Raw genomic sequence first — 21,853 nt, forward strand, 5'->3', positions numbered from 1 at the left:
TTTTTCATAGGAGGAAGCCTCTGTGCAACTGGTGGCTGTTCACAGCACCTGCTCCTGAAGGAGGGAGTTTGTCTTTTATTTCCAGAGCATCGGTGCCCACTTCATTCACCACAGCACAAAAGGAGTGAAATGGGAACAGCAGCCCAAAGGGGCCAGCACACATTAAAACTTCCAGCTGGGGGGCAGAGTTTGTAAATTTTAGTTCTTAGTACTTTATTTCTAATAGCCTTTAGGCACACTCATCTTTCAATAACTGAAGTGATTCTTTTTCTGTTTCAAAGGTAGTTTGTAACACTGAGTCACAAAAATATGTATTTTATTTTCAAAAAGCATCATATGCAGAATAGCTGTCCTGTTGGTGTGACAAAACCTCCTTGGACTTGGCTTTTAAAAGTTTTGTGGTGTATTGATAAGTGGGAAATAAAATGAGGGACAGTTTTCCTAGATCTCCAATTTGTTATCCTGAACTTGCTCTCTTTAGGTGTGCACCAGAGTTAGTATTTTTAAGAGCATTGTTGTTCTTCCAGAGGGTTTGGATTGAGAAGTTTGGGTATTAGCATTATATAAAGAACTGCAATAATTGCAGCTTCAAAAAAATCAAATACACACAGTCTGTATGTGAATTAAATTATATTCAGCTTAGGGGACAGGTGGGAAATAGTTTGAGGTATTTGAAAGCTGCTGTCTTTATTCATTGATTGCTTTGAGGTATGGGATAATGTATTCCACACAATTCCTGTGGAAATGGGGTTCATTTTCAGAATCAGCATTATATCTGTTCAGAATCCAGGTCAGATGCTCTAATGTGGAGGTGATTCCTTCCGTTTTACTTTAATTGGCAGTGCTTAAACCTTTTGGAACTTCACTGGGACAAGTTAGTCTTCCCCACTGGAGTCCTGAGGAGCAAGGATATGAAATGCTGGTTATTTAGTGACTGGAGTAGATTGTTCACCTGCCTTTCTTAGTGCCACTTTTAGTGCTGAGTTTGTGAAGGCTCTCACAAATTCGTGTGTGTCCGTGCTGCAAGACTATGATTTGTTTAAGAAATCTCTGGAACTGAAAGTGTTTCTTAAAGTATTAATAACAAAGCTCCTGCTGTTCACCTTTTCTGCAAGTCTAAATTAGTAATTTTGTCAAAAAGCTTCAGCAGTAGAATTTAAAGAGAATTTAGATAAATTGGAGTGACAATAGGCATGTATTGTCTTAAAAGGGCTCTGCTGTGTATTTATAACAATGTTGTGAATGAGCTGTCTTAGTTATGTTGTATATATTTAGGTAGTAAAGTACAGAATTCATGTATTAATTTGTTATAACTGACTTCTCACAATTTGAAAAGGAAAATCCTGAAGAGGAAAGGTGGAAGAGTCACTTGTGACTGTAAAGAAAAAGTCATAGGAAGGTGAACTCTCAAAGGCTTTGGGTTTTTCCTACAAAGGAGTTGGTGCATTGTTTTTTCCTGCATTTGGTGTCTCTCAGATTCCCATTAGAGAAGGGTAAGAATTGCTGCTTGTCATGCACACACAAATGTCAGTCACCCACATACACACACTCCAAAATCTGGGAATTCCAGCCTGCTGAGTGATAACTCTGTTAGTACTCAGTGCATTCTGTACCTACTACTTGCCTTGTTTTTCTAAGGGAGATTGAGCTTTTGTTTGTACCAGCTTGATAAAATGCGGCAGAGGAGGAAAGGCAGTTTTGTATTCTGAGATGTCTATTTGAGTCTCAGTGATGCAGTGGTGAAATAAACTACAGCACATTTAACGAGGAGCAGAGGACAGAGACACATGCACTGAGCATACCAGGGAAAGGGGTTGTGTACAAAGACTAATTAGCATGAAATATGAATACATTCATGAAGTAGTCTTGATCTATAATGCTCTTACAGAGAGTATTTTTTTCTATGAATTCAACCAAAAAGAAATTCAGAAGTTGAACTGAAAAAAGAATCTGTGTTGAACTGAAAAAAGAAGTGGGTTTTGTTTCTTTTAAACCAATAAAAGTTTATTTTCCTGGAATATATGCTTCTGTATGACTAAATAAAAAGATTAGACTGAGAGGAATGCTTTCTCTAATTTCAGAAAAAATAACCCACAAAAGATACGCTTTTCCAAGTATTTTTTAATTATTTTTGCATCTACATTTTTTTAATGAAAATTTAGGTTAGATACTACAAAACTCTAATTTCAAACTCACAACAAGAAGTGTTCAAGGCCAGGTTGGACAGGTCTTGGACCAACCTGGTCTAGTGAAAGGTGTGGCAATGGGCTGGAGCCAGGTGGTGTTTAATGTCCTTCCCAACCCAAACCAGTCTATGGTTCTGTGATTAAATAGCCTGTTCCATGGTTTGGTAAGTGAACTGTTAAGATCATCTGTTGTGGCAATTTTCCTACAATGTGGCTTCTCTTTCATGTGGAAGAATTTGTACATGTATATTAAATACACTGATTATGAGTTGGAGGTGACTCACTTGTCACTTCTGGATCTCTGTTCTGTAGTTCTGTGCAGGATGGTTTTCAAACAGTGTATTTTGCCTTCTCATGTGTTGTACCTGTAGATTTGTTTTCTGGCAACTTGCTCAGTATTGGTAAAGGAAACTGCAAATGTGGTTACTGCTGGAAAGCTGAGTGTTGTAGTGCAGGATCTTCAGCTGAAGGTTGGCCGTGAATTTGTGACCCAAGTGAAGAAGGGCAAAAATAAAAAAGGTTTAAGGAAAGGATGGAGAACAGATCAGCTACTTACCAGGCCAGTTTGTGCTTCTCTTAAATAGACTATGCACTTATATTTCACTGTCCTGAAAGCTTCCAGCAGAGTTCTAGGAATAACAGTGTATTTGTTTAAATAAATAAAATCCCTGTTGTAAACAAAGATGCAGTTATAAGCAAAATTTATGGTCTTACTTGTAAAAGAGTTCTTTTAAGTCTGTATTAAAGAGATGTTCCCTGCATCTTTCAGCAGAACCATAGACAGCACATCCTACACTTTTTCCTAAATGTTCTTTCTATCAAATGAAATAGAATGTGGATTTTTTTTTTCCTGTAAAAGCATAAATGGACAAAATGTATCTGATTTGTGGCCTGGTTCCAGTTGTACTGACCTGCAATGATTCTGTATTTACCAAAAATGGTCCCCTCTCCATGGGTTATGTTTTATGTGCAAAACTATTTTTTTCTTTTCTTATTGCTGAGCACAAAAGCATGTCATTTGCTTTTGACATGGAACCTTTATCTGAGTGATAGTTGTTTCAAATGTAACAAGATGCTTTGAACAGAATATTCTGGCATTGCAAGAATTTCTGCCATATGTATATGGAGTAAGGATAGTTCTGTTACCTAAATGAATAAAGGTTTTTTTTGGGGGAAAAGAAACATTAAAAAAAATATCTAAAGGATTAAAAGTTAACAATCATGCTCTTAAGGTTATACATTCACTGAGAAATTGCAAATAATAGGTACACAGGCATTAGCCCAGATAAAAGCTGATAATTTTGTTGAGTTGAATTAATTGTTAATTGTTTCTAAAATTGTAATTTCATCTTTGTATATTGTGTGACTGTTGTGTGCCATGTGCAGTCATGAGGAACTGAAAGTTCTCTGCAACTATTCTTTCAGATAAGTTTTTGTGTTCTGTAAGGTGAGAATATAATTATTTTAGAATATTGGTGCAGAATAATTTCCCTCTGTGAAAAGGCAGGTGACAAGAAATTTATGGTTTAAAGGCTTTCTAAAAGCAGAAAGTCCTCATGATCAAAGTCAGTGTGGAATTACCATTAAGCTGGATATTCTGAATGGTCATACACATGGCCTCAGTTTTGAGGGTTGCCTTTTGACATTTTTGTTGCTGCATTTAAGACACTTGGATCATTAGCACAGAGATGCTGCCCTCTTAATGAATCATTTTAGCCAAATTTTGCTTATGTTGGTAATGTAAAGGTAAAGCAGGTTACACCTCCTAAATTTAGAACATCGTGTGGATTCTGTCTGTGTATGTGCTTAGAATGTGCTGGGTGAATGGTGGAACCTGCCGGTGAAGGTGAGAGACTGGAAGCTGTTGCTGCTCTATTTTTAACTGCTACAATGCAAGCAGCTTAATTTAGTGGTACCCTGGTAGGTCCCCTAAGACTAATCCTGTAATGTGGAAGTAATTTATCTTGTATGTCTTGAAGGCAGATAATCATTGCCCTTGTGTTCCATGGGCACCTGGGTGTTGGGAAAACACTTGGGGATACTTGGACCCCAAGAAAGCTTTTTCAAGTAGTAATGACATACACACCCAGCAGGGCTGCCTTCAGGCTGGTTGAGCCCCATGTTTTATCTTCAGCAGGTGACTGAGAACAGATGCTTAGTAAACAGAGTATCTGCTTTTGTTCATGTGTATTAAAAGTCTGTACTTGATGTACATAGAATTGATTAAACAGTGATACTTCGCAGCTTCCAGCAGCTGACATTTTGTTTCTAAGCCAGAGGTCACATCTTTACACATAGTAAAGTCTTCACTGTGTTTTGTCTTCAGTGAACTCATGATCTTTCAGCATTCATAACCTGTGCCATTGTTCTTCCCTTTATTTCAGGCAGGTAGGTTGTTTTACAGTTTTTTAACCCTCCTTCTGGTCTTCTGGCTTGTTGCCTCCTTTTTCTCTTGTTGCAAGTCTCATAAATAACTAATTTATATTTACTTTCTCTGTGTTTTCAGAGGGGCAGAGCAAAATTGCATATAACATACAGTAAGACATCAGTGCTGGGCATTCTCCAGAAGTGTCAGTGGATCTCCCCCAGTTGCTGAGGGAACCTCACAGCTTTGTCACCAAATGTCTCCATCGCTGTTTGTTTTTCAGAGAGTTATATCAGTATTCTAGAAACGTTTCAGTGTCACAGGACATTGAAACCATTGGGATGACCTTCGTTAGAGTGATCATTAGTCAGAGTGATGGTGACAATGGGCAATACATCCTGCCTGTGACAGCCTGGGCTGTGCTGGGGCCACTGCAAACCAGTCATAGCCTCGGCTGTGTCTGCTTCCAACTCAGCCAGTCTAAAGGTTGCAGTAGCCTTGTCACTGACAAGTAGCTGAGACATTGTGTTGATGTGTGATTAGGTTGAAAGGGCTGCTTAGTGTAGATTACTTGCAATTAATTAGATTTATTTCATACCGTCCCCCACAAGGCCACAGTTCTAAGCATTTGTTTGTGGAAGACTCATTTCTCAACTTTTTACAAATAGCAACTTTATCCTTATTTGTATTTATCAACTATCAAAGCTGTGATTAACAGGCAGCTTCACAGGGCACTGCTTACTGGTTATAGAAATAAATGGAAAACTATTAAGACACATAATTTCCCAATTATTTTTAATATTATCCTTTTACCACGTGAAGTTCTGCTTTGGATCTGATGCCTATGAAAGCATCCTCTTGAATCTTCCTGACTGAATAAAACAATAAATATCAACTAAATACCAATATTTTTTCTTACTCTAAATCAGTAGGAGTATAGAATTCTTTTTCCTAAACAGGAAATCAAATTTGCCATGTGCTACATCCATGGAAATGTAACATCCTGTGTTTCACTTAGGTCAGAGTGTATAGGCAGGATGTGCCATATAACACTTGGAAAACAACAGTAGATCTTGAAGATGGTAAACAGACTGAGGAATTTGGGAATTGGATATGCCCAAGTGAAAGAATTTTTCTTGTGTGTTTATTTAAAACCTTGATGGTAGAGGAATACTTTAAGGAGGAGAATACTAAAACATGCATTTGGCAGTGTGTATTTTGCTTACTATTTAAATATTTAGTCAGGACTTTTAAATGTCAAATATCACAGTGATAGAAGAAATCAATTTATCATGTCATTTTTGCTGACATTTTAGTCTGCTCCATTAAACACCAATATCTATTTGACTTGACTGTGTAAAGGGATTTTTGGATCTTGGGATCTTTTTTAGCTTCATTATTTAGAAAGTTCCTTTGGAAAATGTGATTCCCACGGATGTCTTTATTGGGGAGGATGAGCCTTTTACAGGCCTAATTAAGGCAGAAGAATAGGTGAACTCTTAGTTAAAAAATATTTATTTATTTGACTTCTCAAAGTAACAGCGGAAAATGTTTTTTAGAATTTTGATAAAATCTGATAGCACTTTTGACATTCAGTTTGATTTTTTATTTCCCTGAGTCTCGGTACTTTTCACCTTTGAAAGTTGAATGGATAAAAGCGTATCAGTGAGAATCTGGGAAATCATTATAGCTGTCCTGTCTCACAGTTCCGTGGTGATGGTGGCCTGATGTCAGAGGAAAAAATATAACTGGGACATGTGACTGTTTAAATTAGAAATGCTATTATAGGCAGCATTTTATTTTCATAAGCAAATGTCTTCTCTGACCCACATAAAAACTTACTATATTAGTTCTCAAATGCCTTGACTGATCTCATTAGTGAAGCACTAATATGTGGGCTGCAGAGACCTGTGATGTCTCAGTGCCCACCAGAGCCACCAAGGGGCAGCATCTCCTGGGAGCCAATCACAGCTGATCATGTGCAGGGTCCCAGGTGCTGAGGGGGTGGCAGTGGCCAAGTCAGGAATGGGGGGCACAGTGCTGAGGCTTCCTCCCATATCAGTATTCGTGGAGAAAATGGGAGAGAGGAGTTCGTGGAAAAGGCTGCTGGCTTTTATTCCAGCTTCTTACAGCACATCTCCAACACATTAAATGAGGCCCATGGAGGATATTTTCAGTTTAATCCTTGTTTGCCTGCTGTTGTTTGATTTCTAATGTTCATCTGTATTTCTGTGACCATTTGCATGCGATGAATTGTTAATATTTGCTGACTGTCTTACAGCAAAAGCAACATCTCCTGCATTGGTCTTAGCATTAAGTAGAAGAGGGCAAAATCAGTTGTGAGTGTCCTTGGGGGTTTTTGTGCCTTGGGTCGGTTTTGGAGTTTTTTGTTTGATAGGTTTGGTGTGGGTTTTTTCTCGTTGTTTTTTTTTTTTTTTAATCCATTTGTGACCCAGCCATCAACTTAATTTCACGCTGTTGTTAAAAAGCTGAAAGCCACCACAGTACGGTTAATTAAGTCCACTTTAATTGTATAACTTTGCTGCATGAGTTCTTGGTGCAGATTTTCAAATTGTGCTTGAAAATTAGACTAGGTACAACCATTTTAGCACAATTCTAATAGAAGAGAAATATTTCATGTTAAATTAATTGTAGTCATTAATTGTGGTGGTCAAATAGAATAGCAGCCAATTATAAGAACGAATAATAGGAGTATAGATCCCCTGCTATTTTTTAAAAAAAATCCCCTAATTTCTAAAGTTAAGTTATGATCTTTTTTTTTCTTCCACAGAGCATAATCTGTTGGGTTGATGCCACTTCCTTCAGCTTGATTACATTAATTAGGCAGAAACCATACAAGATTACAAGAGGTTCCATGTTTTTTTCCTCCCTGTTAGTTTTACTTTTTTTATCTTAAGAGCGCAAACTAAGATTCAGATCAATTCCTTGCTTGCTTTGTAATAATTATTTTTTTAATGCTGTACCAGGTATTTAGCTATTTTGATTGCAGAAGGGACAGAGTGACAGCAGGAGTGCTTAATTAATTTTACTTCAGGAATTGGTAACTGAGTGATTTTTAGGTGAACTGAAAAATGCCAGGTGGCATTGGGAATAAACATGAGATCCCACAGCTGCTGTCTGAATTGACAAGAGGCGTGGCTGGCATCTGCTCATGCTCTTGCATTTATCTCTAGATATTTGGGGAAAAGCTTTGCTAGTTGGCAAAGTTAGAGGCCAAATGACAGTGGGGAGACTACAAATGAATTTTGATATCAGAACACTTTAATCTCAGTTTGTGCAGTTCATGAATCACATGACACACGTGTTGTGCAGGAGAGGTGATGGGATCCAGGAGAGAGTTGGTGGCATCAGCTGTGCGAGCTGTGCCATCTCCCAGAGTCCCCTCTCCGGGGTCCATTGGATGTTCTCTGGTTTCACTGGATACAGGACTGGATAGAGGATATCTGCATGGTCACTGCTCTGTTTAGTCTACACTTGCTGCCAGTGTCAGGGCCCTGCTTGTTCAGGATGCTTCTCCCAGGTATCAGGTGACAGGACGAGAGGAAATGGCCTCAAGACCCGGGAGAGGTTTGGATTAGATAGTAGAAAATTTTCTTCACAGGAAGAATTGTCAAGCAGTGGAATAAACTGTCCAGGAAAGTGGAGACACCATCCCTTGTGATGTGTGAAGTGTTCAAAAACCATGTGGATGTGGCTCTTGAGCACACAGTTTAGCAGTGAACACAGTGGTGGTGCCAAGTGTTGGTTGTACTTGATGATCTTGGAGGACATTGAACAATTCTGTGGTTCCCATTTGCATTTCTCAAGGTCAGCAGCTTGTTTGCATAGTGTGCTTTGAGCACACGAAACTTTGTCAGAGCTCATTCTGCTGCCTGGAACAAGAGCTTGGACATGTTTCATCTACTTCCCTGAAAGCAGTGGTTGGTGGAAGCTCCCAGCCTGGCACTGTGCTCCCTGCCCACACCTGTGGGCACTGCCACACCATCCATGTGAGCGTGGAAATGCTGTGCTCACACAGAGGGAAACACTCAGTGATGGGGAGGGGAGAGAGCAAGTGCAAATTGAAGTCTAGTTTGTTTCACTTTTCTCCCTCTCGCCCTTTGTTTGAATTTAATTTCCATTTTTGAGTGCCTCTAGAAATAACATGGAAATAGAAAATGATCAGTAGCATCCCAAGATCATCAATTTAGCCTGGCTTCAAGAAGTTTTATTATGGTGCAACAGTATTCACTGAATTTTTGTGCTACAAATTGCTTTCTAAACCTTCAGTGGCATTTCTAACTCCTTATTTTATTTTTCTACCAAGTTGTATCACATAGGGTTTTTTTTTTTGAGCAAAGTCAGTGTAATTATTACTTTCAGCTGCTCATCTCTACTCTTGCATGTGTAGTTTACATCTTTTACAATTGTATGTACACTTAATTTTTTTTTCTTCTGTACTTCTGTACTAGCCATAGTTCTTTTCTCAGGTAAAGGGAATAATAAAGCAGTTAATTTTCTTTGTATTTTTACTTTTGCTGCTACATACTGGTAAATGCAATTGGGAAACCATTGGCCAGATGGAAATAAGATGAAATTACTCATTCATTTCCCACGACAATATAAGGATGTTTTTGTTCACTGTGTGTACAGACTTGACAGAAACTGGAGATTAAGGCTCAGGTTAAGGTGGGCTAAAGTTCACCTAAGTCTCTACTCTCTCCACACTGTAATTTCATGTTCTGCTTTTTACCTCTCTTTAGTTTTCATCTGCATCATATTAATGACTGGCAGTTTTTCCTATTAATTCTTATTAAAATTATTTTAAAAAAGAAAGGAATTTCATATAGAACTGGACATTTCAGCTCATAATAAAATGCTTTACCAGCTTCAATACCATTCAATAAAATGGTGTGTATTTTCAAAAATTGTGTGTATTTTCAAAAATTGTCATGGCCACTTTTAATGCCATCCAGTAGCTAAATTAATGAACAGGAGTGAAATGGTAGTTTTCAAGAACTGTGTATGCTTACTCTTTTTTCTACAAAAGTACTCATAGTAGAATATTTTCTTAATTAAGTCACAAAAGTATTTCAATGTGTTTGTGTAGGTTTTTTGCCATGAGTATCATCAGTCTTGTTTAATGTGTTTTAAACTTCTGTAACATTTTGTTTAGTATCCCCTAAATGGGTTTCAAGCACTGCACTGTCCATGGAATTAAATGAGTTCCCAGCTGAAGGTCTCACTGAAGGGACACTCTGCACATGCACCGGGTGGTGTTGGGTGAGCAGCAAACAATCCCTTGCACCACGTTGCATCAGCCTTTTCCTCCCACACTGATAAACAAATATGTTATTCCTAACGAAATAGAACTCTTGAGTTAGAAAAAAAAAGTTATGTAATGTTGGTGTTTAGATCTGTGTTTTCTGGTCTTCAGAAAGACATCTGTGTGTGCTAAAGCTGGCACTTGCTCTCCTTTGGATTTATCATGCTGGTTCTTTTGTGTGCTTGAGGTAAATTGTAATAGAAACTAAACCCAGCCAAAACCTTCTACAGGTCTAACTAGTGTCTGTTTTGTCATTTCAATAACTGTTAATTGGTGTTAGGGTCTTTTGGTTTGTTTGTTTGGCTTTTTTAAAATTCTTTCCTCATTCTAACTTCCACCTGAATGCGGAATTCAGTTTAAGAACTTTCTCTATTTCTTGAAAATAAAAAAAAAAAAAATCCACACATGTGTGTGCCTGTTTGTGTGTGTGTACGTAAGTATTCCATATAAGTCCAAATATTCATCCACATCAATTTGTGTGAAATGGGATTAACCATCCCAGAGAAACACAGAGATGTAGAGTAGGGGATTTAAAGATGGTTTGCATAAACACAGCAGACGTGCATGAGCTTTGTCTGTTAGCCCAGACACAGTGACCTGAAATACCACAGGACAACCTGAGAGGCCCTTTGAAGTCTGAATACTTGAACTCTTCTGATACTTGGACTTCTGGACTCTGTACTGAGAACTTGTGAGGGAGTTGTCACTTTTGCAAAGAATCACTTGATAGAGAACCTGAACAGGCTTAGCCACTTATTGGAGGATCTTGCCATTCTTCCAGGGCTGGTAATGCAGGGGAGAACAGATACAGACTTGATTAGTATGTTCTGGGAAGTAAAAACTGAATTTGGATCAAGCCTTACTTAAGGTGAGGAAAAAGCTTGTCGTGTTCTGAAAGAAGAGAGGCAAACTTGAGCAGGGCACTTGGATGTGGATGGCTCAGCAGGCAGCTGGGGAGGAATTGGACCCTTGGAATAAAGCCTCAGAGCTGAAGAGCTGACCTGTGTCTTTCAGTGTTCAATTGCTTAATCAGTTGGGGTCAGAAAATAAGGAAGTTTCCCCTCTGCTACACCTTTGTTTCTAAAATATGACCATTTTTGTTATGGAAACCTGGATCTGACAGTCACTAGCTCTAGGTAGTGTCTCGAAGACTTGGTTTGAACAAAAGCTGATTTTGAATGAAGATGTAAGCCAATTTTCTTATCAAAGTGCTGTAATGAGTAATCACAGCCCTAAACTCAAGGTCTCTATGAAGTAATAGAGCTGCTTGAGCTTCCAGATTGATTTTTCATCTTGCTTTCCTGAGCTACCCTGTGTGGTTTACTATAAAATCCTTCTTTCATCTCTCCCTCTGGTTCTGTGGCATCAAACCAAAAAGTGTCTCATCTTTATACAGAACCTGACAAGAGTCAGGAGGTTGGTCAGCAATAGTATATTGATTCTGAAAAGTATCAAGTATCTTTTTAATTGATTTAATTATTTTTCCTAATTCTGTAATCCATGGTACTGTCACAGTTGAGTCACTGCTAAAATGAACTGTCTTCTCAGGGAGAGCCACTGAGGGAAGAGGGAAGAGCATGGCTTTGGATAGCTCTGATGCTTCATGTCTTCTCAAGTGTGGGTCAAATGGTGGTGGAGAAATTTTGGTGGTTGTCTAATCTAGAAATTTTAGTGGTGTTTCTTTCTGTCTGTGAGTTTTGGGTTGGTAAGATTGGTGTTCATGCTATATTGTGGCTTCAGTGCAGTCACATAAACATCTGGTTCTAGTGTTTCTCTGTGTTTTTTGTCACTTGGAATGAAGTTAACTTTGAAGTCTCATGTGTGGAAAGATAAGAACCTTTGGAAATAACATCTTCCCTGGGCTCTTTCAAATAGAAAAAGAATTTATTTAATATTTATGAAGTGGATGATTTATAAGTGGTGATGTTACAGCCCTTCAGGCTTAAGTAGGTAAGAGTAGCTGTGATTTGTTTTAAAACTTTTGAACGTGTGATCATCTGTGTTCTGAATGTGGTTCCCAGTTCTGCAATGACTAGGGGGGTGCACTGGATACAGGTGAGGGAGGGTGATAAGGGAAGCTGGTTCATTGCCCTGCACGGGCTGAGTTACCACTGTGAATTCAGACTCAGCCCAACCTCTGCATGTCTGAAATATCCTGTGCTTAAATCCAAACCCCCTTCTCCTGTTTTGATACTGTAGTGGCTGAATGACTCTAAACCTGTGTTGGGTTGGGCTCCTGTGACCCCTTTGCCCTCGAACTCTTGCTCACACAGGTGTTTCTCTCACTCGCTGTGACTGATCAGGTTTCATGAATTGCCACTGTAGGGAGAAAGTCTCCTTTGTTTGAGGTGACATTTGGTAACAAAAACATTTGTTAATCTTGTTTTCTTTTTGATTTTGTTACCTCTGCAGGACTGAGATGATTACGCACTGAAATGTGTTTGTTTATGGTCATAGCTGGTTACAGGACGGGTTTGTCTTTGCTGTCCCCAGCTACTGTCACAAGTCCCGTGCTCTGAGCGGGTTGTGAGGGTGTGTGTTGCTTAACACTTCAAAGACTCAATCATATATGGAGATCTGGAGGCTTTAATTCTTGAACAGATCAAGTTTGGAAGAGGTCACTCACCTTCATGAATCATTTCTCTCGGGTGTCTCAACAGACACAGATCCAGTCCTTGCAGTACCTCCTGTTGATGTAACTGAACTCATAATGTTTGCTGTCTTCTTATGGGACTACTAATTTTTCACTCTTGGGTGGTTTTTTTGTTTGTGCTGTTGAGCACCTGGTCTTATTTCCTTGTTTAATTGAGAACAATTAGTGATAAGGGTCTGATTACTTGATGGAGTGTCACTTTAGGGTTTTAAACAGCAGCTCATTACAGTTAAAGGGTCAGTGCAGGTGGGAGTTTAGACGATTATCTGTTGGTATGATCTGTGCTTTTACAAATGTCAAGCCAGCTGGTCTTGTTAGTCTTGCAGAGAAATGGCAGGGCAAGGGGAGAACAAATGTTTCTTTGTTGTTGAGTCATTCTTTCTGTTTAACTTTCCCTGCTTTAGGCTCCTTAGAGAGAGCTGGGAATGAGGGAACTGTCTGGTACTGGCTTAGTTAGCTCTGGTACAGATTGATACAAAAGGTAAACTAATTATTCAGTGGTATAAACCCAGTAGAATTACTTTATGCCAGATGTTTTCCAAGTAGTAATGTGTGTAAGGAGACAAATATCTGTTTTCTATGTTCTATTTTTCTTGTTATTAAAGAGGTTGAAACTGAGGTTTTATGTTATTCTTCGCACTAAAAATTAACATCTTTTCTTAGGAGATGCCTGTAATGAAACCCATGATGGCTCATTGTGGTACAACAGAAAACAGTGCTCAGAGAAGAAAACTGTGTTTAGTCTGCTTGAAACTTCCTCTTAATTTCACTTTCCAATTTTTTAGTTACTTCTGAATGACTCAAAATATTAAGTTCAATTACTGTTAAGCACATTTAGATTCTATTCCTTCAGTGTCAGATGTGATTTATGATATTTAAAAGGAAATAATTCCTTGTTAATGGTTTTAATTAATGCTTAAGAAAATTCTGTGAAATTTGACCATTTGAAATTATGCAAAAAATCAGCTTAAATTTTAGGTAGTTCAATACCACATTTCTTTCTCTATAATTTCAAGTGCTGTGTATAAGGCTAGTAGTGATCCTTGCTAACTTAAAAGAAATCAATTTAAAATGTATGCTATTTTCTTAGTTGGTTCTGCTGTGTACCACTGACAACATCAATAATTAGTAAAAACATACCTTTCTTTAGTATGATAAATACCAAATTAATGTTGTTGCTCTTAGATGAAGAACTTATTAATATTATTAATATATCAACAGAGGGCACTCGTGTACTTTGAGGTAACAGCAAGTTGTTGTATTTTTAAAAGTGCTTGGAATAAATTCAAGCTGAAGTAAAACTTTGTGGGTTAAAATATATAAATATTATTTGATAGTGCTTGGACAAATTGGTCATTGTCATATTTTTATTTCATGCTCCTTCTGCTGTTGGAAATTTACTTTGTTTCTTTCAGTATTTTACAGTAAGTTGTGGCAGCACACTCAGTTTGCCTTGAACTGGTTCTAAAAGAGTCTTTATTATGGCTTTCTGATGGACTTTCAATTAGCTAAGATTGAACAGTTTTAATAATGAATCACAATTTAATAAATACCTTTTTTCCAGCCAAAAAGCCTGTAGAAGAATCAGAAGAAAAGAAAGCAGCTCAGCCAAAGAAAAAGATCAAAGAATTAAGAGTTTTGGATGGAAAATCCGCACAAAATTTATGTAAGTGATGTGAAATGCATCAGGTCAATAAGTAGCACCTACACACGACAGTTCTTTATTTTTTGTTTACATATGCCATTGTTTTTTCCTAAAAACTACTAATTTGAAATGAGTCTTCAGTAGCATTTGTGCATTTATTTTGAATTCACTATTCAGCTTCCTAATATTCTTTCTGGTTAGAGTAATGGAGAAACAGAGCTTGATGGAGGTTAGAATGCTAAAGACATTACCAACTAGGCTAACTTAGGTGCAAATACTACACTATAAACTGTAAGGAAAACAGCCCCACTTCTTTTATTTATCTTGCTTCTTCTCTCCTTAATTATGGAGGGAAATCAATCATTAAGAGTAGTAGATTCTTTTTATTGGAGTTAGAAATACCATAAAATGCCCCTAGTTCAACTATACCCAGGACAAATAAGTGTGTAAAACCAAATCTGTGCATTGTTTATTCACCACATCCATGAGCACCTTTTCTTAACCAGAAAATGAACAATGACACATCTGAGACAGAACTTCAAGGTTTGCAAACATGGATGCTGGATAATCAGCCATAATAGTCAGGCTGAATATAGAGCACTTTATTAAAATGTTGTGCTAATCCATCTGTGTGTAATACTTTGTAGTTTATTGAATGGGCTCTTTTGAGACTTTATAACATTCTGAGATCAAATTGCTTTGGGAACTGCATCTCTGAAGGGTTTGCAGTATATGTTGTCTCCTGTATAAGTTGTTACTCTAAAAAGTGGTGGAGTTAGGGCATTTTTTCTTTCTTTGCTCAGCTCTTCATCACCTTTTTGATGTAGAATGTTTTGTAGAATGTCATGGAAATATCACTTATCCAATTGTAAATGCAGTACAGCTATTCATTCATGGTTCTGAAATGAAAAATAATTATAGATAAAGTCTTCTGGTGGCTGAATAGGCCTATTTAAGTAGTAATGCAGATGTCATTCACAAAGTTCAGACTTTATTGCTAATAACACTACCAGTGAACAACTGAGGCTGATAAAAAAGTGAACAGTGTTGTCATAGTTTCATTTCTTAGAGAAAATCATTCTAAGTCAATCTGCAATAGTGTGCTTCATCCAGCATTTGTTACATACAGGAGGCTTCTTAATTGTGAAATTAATTTCGATGAGGATATGATTTTTGAGTTGCTAGAAATTAAGTTTATCTTTTTATATCAATCCTTTTGACCTTTTTGATTCTAATTATGTATTACTGAATTTCAGCAATATTTTTGGGTTCTTTCCGATTGCCTTATGAAGAAATAAAAAATATCATTTTAGAGGTTGATGAAGAGAAGCTGAGTGAATCCTTGATTCAGGTATGTGAAAATATATCTGGTTTTGTTCACAGCTTGCTTTTCACATAAAAATATGTAAAGGTGTAAGGACAGTGTAGGGGATTATCAGCTACAAGTGTATCAGTTGTGTTTACCATTTCATTTATTTCACTTCCACTTTTGAATATGGGCACACGTAGCAGTAAAAACAGAAGTACCTTGTAATCTCTCACTTGATGAAGTTTCCCTTTCAAAAGGAAATCTCTGAGCATTCTGGTTTTTCAGCTTTGAAGACAAGCTGAAGAAGGTTCAGCCTGGTGGATAATGAAGTTTTATGAGGCTTCTTGTGGAAACAGCTCTGCAACAACTCTGCTTGTCTCTAGTGAGAGATGAAATTACCTGAATGTTTCAGGATATGGCTGCAACTCAAAAACCATCTGTAAATGAAACCTGCTCTCCAGCTGGTTTGGTCTCATTCTGAGCCCAAAATCTCTCAGCTGGAGACAGGAAAGTATGAAATGCAACTTCTGTCCATCCCTCTCCGATTTGCTCCTGCAGGAGGATCACGGCCCCTCTTGATCCCTGGGGAGTGTCAGTACAGCAGAGAGGTGTGTAGAGCTTGAAAGTTAGAAGGATTCAGCACTGATGTTGGTGTTGAATTGTTTTATATAATATCATACACAGATTCAGGTTCTACCTAACATCCTGAGCTTCAATTTATCCTTTCACCCTTCCCTGTCTCCTGTTTACACCAATGTCCCATTCCCCCAGAAGTTTTCTAAATTAATTTCTTCTTCCTTTCTTGGACCTTGAAATTGGTTATTCCAGGGGCACAAGGCTGAGCTGAGTTGCCTCAGTATTTGAAAATAAGTGCAAAGTCCTAACTTTATTTAGGATTTTTTTATGTATCAGGTGTATCATATCATGTGATTAGGAAGCCTACAGGTGTAGTAAAATCAAAAATCAAGCAGGAGGACATCCCCCCCCCCTTGGATAGCTGAAGTGCAGAGAAGCTTCATATTGGTTTTCTCTACAAGAAATGCAGCTCAGTAGAGTAGCCAAACCAGTGGAAAGTCAGCACTGTGTTTGTTACAAGTCACAGTGACAGCATATGGGCTGCTATGAGGTAAATTGACTTCATCCCAGCCAAACTTAGTACACCATAAAAAAGGCAGATGTGATTACAAGGTGTATCAGGTCAAGAATTTCCAGTCAAGAGGATAATTTTTATGCCTTTGAATAGGGTACTTCTGAGACCTTATTTCCACAGTTACATCTGGTTACTAAGGAAGGCCCGGATCAAAACTATCAGAAATACTCAGTACATTTCTCAAAAATGAATTTAAAATAGAGAAGCTGAACTTAAAAACTACTTAAGATGATTGAGGGATAGAGCAACAGTGTGCAGAAGGAAGCAGAAAAGATTGGCTTGATTAGATCAGCAATATAAATAGCTGTGAGGGGTATGACTGCATTATAACCGTATGGGGAGAAGAGTGATGTGTGTAAGCACTGGGGAGAAAAATGAAGTTGCATAAGTAAAAGGTGATGTTAACAGCAGAATAAATGTATGTGAGTTGATCATGAAAGCAACTGTCTACAAACTCAGCAGCCTATAATCTTCAGACAATGAAGGCTTTGGAGATCAGTCCCTCTGAAGGGAACAGTGTGGCAGCTGCTTCCAATAACAGGGAGATGCAGCTGAGAACCTGGGGAGATTCCTGTTTCCAGGGATAATCTTAGAAATGTGCTGGGCTAAATGGGCTATATCTTCTGTTTCATGTTCAGTCTATTCTGGTTTGTTTTTATTTTAATCTTCTGACTGAGCTAGTAACTAATTTACCAGTTGAACCATTTTCAATACTACTGATTGGAAAAATTGTACAAAGCAAACCTTGCTGTCCTCCATGCCCAGCAAAAGTCCCACTTGCTGAAACTGCACATGTAGAATCTGTTTTGTTCTAAGTATCAAAGTGGTGGAAGTGAAATGGATATGGCATAATTGAGCAGATAGCAAAGTGCTTTTTCAATTTTGCTTCCCAATCTCTTATTTCTTGCTGCTTTTCAAACATATAGTGTAATATTTACTAAAATAAATTGGATTAATGGGCTTGAGTACATGGTAGACTCTATACTGTTGTAACTCTTCCTCAAGGAAAAATGTTTTCAGTTCCTAATGTGCCTTTGAAGGAGTAAGTTCTTGTAAGCATCTGGTTGTCAAACACTGTGTTTAGCAGAATTCAGGACATTGGGACAGGAAGTAGTGAGTGGTAGTTTCAGCCTCTTAATGTCACAATCCTTTTTATGTTTATGTTAACCATTTTTATTTACCCTATTTTTATTTAAACCCACTTCATTGTGAACACATTATGATACTTTATTTCTTGATGTCCTGAGAAGGATTTCAATATGTGATCACTGAGTGCTTTATGTTCATTTTCAGTTATTCAATACATTTAATGAAAGTAAACATACATATATATGTGTGTGTGTGCATCTATCTATATATATCTAAAAAAGAAGCTGCAGTGTTAGTAGAGCCAAACTTCTTCTTAGAAGCTGAGGGTGAAATGAGTTGGTCTGCTGGCCCCAGGGCATAGGGGGGTGTGGGTGAGGAAAATGCCATGATCTGCTCTGCCAACAGATATTGCTTACCTGGCTGAGAAAAAAGCTGGTTTATTAGTAAGTACTTGTATTTCTACAATGATGGAAAAACAGTGTTTCACAGTAAGTTTATTAATCTGTAATCAAATCTACATTTCTGACAAATATTGAGAAATTTTTGCTGACAGTGTTTAGTAAATTGTCTAGTTAATGAAAATAGGTTAAAAAATTGCATTACTTAAAGTCTTTGATCTTTACCAGCATTAAAGAATCAATCAAATTGGGAAGAATGTTTTACAGGTCCTTAATTTATGTGGGTTGTCTTTTTATTAGGTGGAAATTTGTGGGTTATGGGTTTGGGTTAGTAGGAAAGAAAACATACTTAGGTTTAAGCACAAAGCTACAACTTCATTGTGTGACATGGAGGTGAAGCTGATGCTTCTCTCTGCCATATATACTGAACTCTGAGACATTCAGCAGCTGCTTGGCGTGGGTGTAAAAATCCTTCTGTAATGGAGATGTTTTGTATGACAGTGCTTGTCATCTTTATTTTTCTGTAGGAAGGTGGGTGAATGTTTGGTTCTTTCAGCTTGAAGAATTACCTTTGCTATCACTTGCAAATTTGAGAAATTAGACTGATGCCTTTCTCCAAGTTGTACTTTGATGTCTCCTTCAAGCCTGGCAGTGATCAGTAATCAAATTCTCAAAACGAGTGAGAATATTGCAAGAGTGATGGCAAGATTGGTCTGTTCTAAAAATAAGACATCTGTAGCTCTAATAGTACAGATTTTCTCTAATGCAGATTTTTATATCTGAAAAAAATGTACTTCTGCAGTGCTGGTTGCTTTTTTAGCAGTCCCATCACTCTTTTCCTCCTGATGCTTGCTTGAATATAGATGCATGGTTTTTTTTTTTACTTAAAGAAGTATTCTTCAGTCTTAATATAAATATTTTATGTGTGTTTTGAGATCTTAAGATCATATACTAACTAATACAAATTTCTTTGGAGACACGGATAAATGGCAAGCAACTCCAGCTTTTTGCTGAGTTCCAGTGTATTTGCCATCCAAAAGATCTGTACAATTTGGAGATGTTGACCTTTTTTTGTGTAGGGTATTTTTAAGCATAGTCCGTGCACAGTTACTTTGAATGTCTAAAGACTGTAATTTTTTTTTGGCTAATTATGTCTTTTTTTACACAGCCCAGTTATTTCTTGATTAATATTTAATGAGGAAGATGCAATCGCTATGGCAAGAAAAGATTGTGGATAGACAAAACTCCTTGATGCTGTCAGGCCCTGAAAAATTATACTCCAACCTGTTAATACTGAGAAGGCATTCTTCAAATCAGAGACTGTAACAGAGGAGTTGATGTCTATATTAAATAATTACTGATTTGATTTGATGTTTATATAGTGTTAAAACTGCGTAAATAAAATAAGCTTCCCATAATTTCCTCATGCATTTCCATGTTGTGGTATTTTAAGCATGTTATTTTTAATATCTCAGTTAGGGTAATGTAACACATTTGATATAATGCCTTGTTTGTTTTAGAACCTGGTGAAGAATCTTCCTGAGCAGAAAGAACTCAATGCCTTAGCTGAATTAAAGGATGAATATAATGATCTTGCTGAGCCAGAACAGTTTGGAGTTGTGGTATGTATTGGTGCAATTATTAACTGCAGACTTCCATTTGGTCACATAAAAAGAAAAAAATTTGGGGAATGAAATATTTTGGTTAGTGTTTTTGCAAGAACTGCCATAGGAAAAAGTTACTGTTTCCAGATGAGTAACAATCAAAAAATCTCTCTGAGTACATATTAGTCCAGGTTGGGTCTAGTGAGTGGCATCCCTGCCTGTGGCAGGGGGTTGAAACCAGATGATCTTTAAGGTCCTTCCTTACCCAAACCATTCCATGATTCCACAATTCTCAGTGTTTTTCTGGAGGAATTATGATATGCCATAAAGAGCAACAGGCACTCCCCTTGCCAGACTAAAGCTTTTGTCTGACTGTGTAGTCTTGAATGTTTATTAAACAGTTATGAAGAACTCTGTACCTTTGAGTCGTTAAATTTCCAAGAGTCCACAAAAAAAACATTTACACTGTGGCATTGAAAACTCCAATGCATTTCTTCTTATGTATCAAAAATTAACAGCTGAAAGAGTTAATATATTCATATGTGTCTTGTGTTTGTGTACATATATCTTATGGGTATATATATACATACATATGTATGTATATACATGTAAAATATCTGTGTACACGTCCAAACACACACAGACTTCCAGAATGGTTTTAGAAGAGGTGTGGGGTCATATTAGAACTGAAACTGGAGATTGTATTTGGTTTCTGTTGGTAGCATTCAATACATACATGTATTCCAGGGACATGGAGGATTCTATTCTAGTGGCTGGAACCCATCCCTGAGTGAAACTGCAGCATTTGCATAAATCACTCTGACCCAGCTGGGGGGGATGGTGTGGTACCAACCACAACTCCAGAGCTGGGAAATCACTTTCTGCTTCTGGGCTTCCAAGGGCCTAATAAGTCCTTAGGCAAATTAGTTCCTGTTTTCACTTCACTTTGTCAGTCCAAGAGATTAGAATGATGCTGATAGTCTCTGTAATGTGCTCAGGGTTTATCCCCAGCTCCACAGGAGCTGGGTTTGCTCTTGCTGGATTTTTAAGGCATTATGTGCATTAAAATGCATTAAAACAGGAATGGAGGCCCTTAAAAGGGAAGAGTAAAACCAGCTTTTTACTAAAAAGCTCTGATTTGAGCATAATTTGGCTTTAGAAGTGCTTTTTGTGTGATTTTTTTTAACATTATTGTTTTAGTTGGGGAAGTAACAGAATATGATTTGACCTAATGAGATTTCTGTAGAGGATTTAGAATATGAAAGATATCAATGACTTCTTTAAAAAAAAACCAACAAAACTTTAGCCTATTTATTTTCTTTCTTTTTTATTTTTTTAGTAAATGGCGTAAAGTTATAAAAATTTTTTGTTTCAAAACAAAGAAGAGGAATTTTGGTAGAAATCTGATATATTAGTCTTATTGCAAGAACTGCAGTAGTAAAACATTGCCATCTATGTACTGATCAGTAGCAATTTAAAATCCCTCCTTCTGCTACACATTCCCTTTTATCAACATCATCCCTACCTTGTCTCTTCTCCTTCAGCCTTTCTCTACTGCATTGCTCTCGATAGCTTTTATATAAAGATATTTCTGGATTAGGATACTGTTTATGTCCCTGGAGATCATGCCTCTGTCTGAGTTAGGATTCCTAACGCAGTGAAACTACATGGTCCTTGTTTTTTCACTTGATTGTTCTGAAAAACTCACAAAAGTATCCTCATTTCCCAACAGTATCAATACAGTCATGGTCACTGTTTCATTTCTTTATATTTTTGAGGAATGAGTGACTATAGAAAGATGAGAGTTTCCAAATTTTTAATGCAACATTAATTAGCAAAAACTGCTTAGTCAAACATCTCCAAATGGTGATGTTTGCCTTCTGAAGGGATGAAGTTTCCTGAAGCTTGTTTGCTTATTCAGCTTGACCATCTGGTTTAATAAAACCCAGTAATTTTCCTTATGGGTAGTGCTTCTGTCTGATTCTCAGAGGCCTGGAACTGCATTACTAGTACTAAAATGCTGGGTTTGTTTCTGATTTTGATTTAATTGAACTATCCATTAAAGTGGAAGAAATGCAGTGGAACTTCGTCTTTACCTGACTGAAGTTCTTTTTTCCCTTGTGTCAAA

At 37.4% G+C, this 21,853-nt stretch overlaps 1 protein-coding gene across 5 annotated transcripts in view; it reads left to right on the forward strand.

Annotated features, from left to right (window-relative positions):
• DIAPH2 (diaphanous related formin 2) overlaps positions 1–21,853 on the forward strand; it is a 197,873-nt gene that overhangs the window by 52,355 nt on the left and 123,665 nt on the right. For all 5 annotated transcript variants that reach the window (XM_071569711.1, XM_071569712.1, XM_071569713.1 and 2 more), the window contains 3 exons: positions 14,095–14,196; positions 15,432–15,526; positions 19,642–19,743. In XM_071569711.1, coding sequence (XP_071425812.1) covers positions 14,095–14,196; positions 15,432–15,526; positions 19,642–19,743 — 299 coding nt within the window. The remainder of the gene's footprint in view (positions 1–14,094; positions 14,197–15,431; positions 15,527–19,641; positions 19,744–21,853) is intronic.

The sequence above is a fragment of the Pithys albifrons genome, chromosome 14, assembly GCF_047495875.1.
Source record: "Pithys albifrons albifrons isolate INPA30051 chromosome 14, PitAlb_v1, whole genome shotgun sequence".
NCBI lineage: Eukaryota > Metazoa > Chordata > Aves > Passeriformes > Thamnophilidae > Pithys > Pithys albifrons.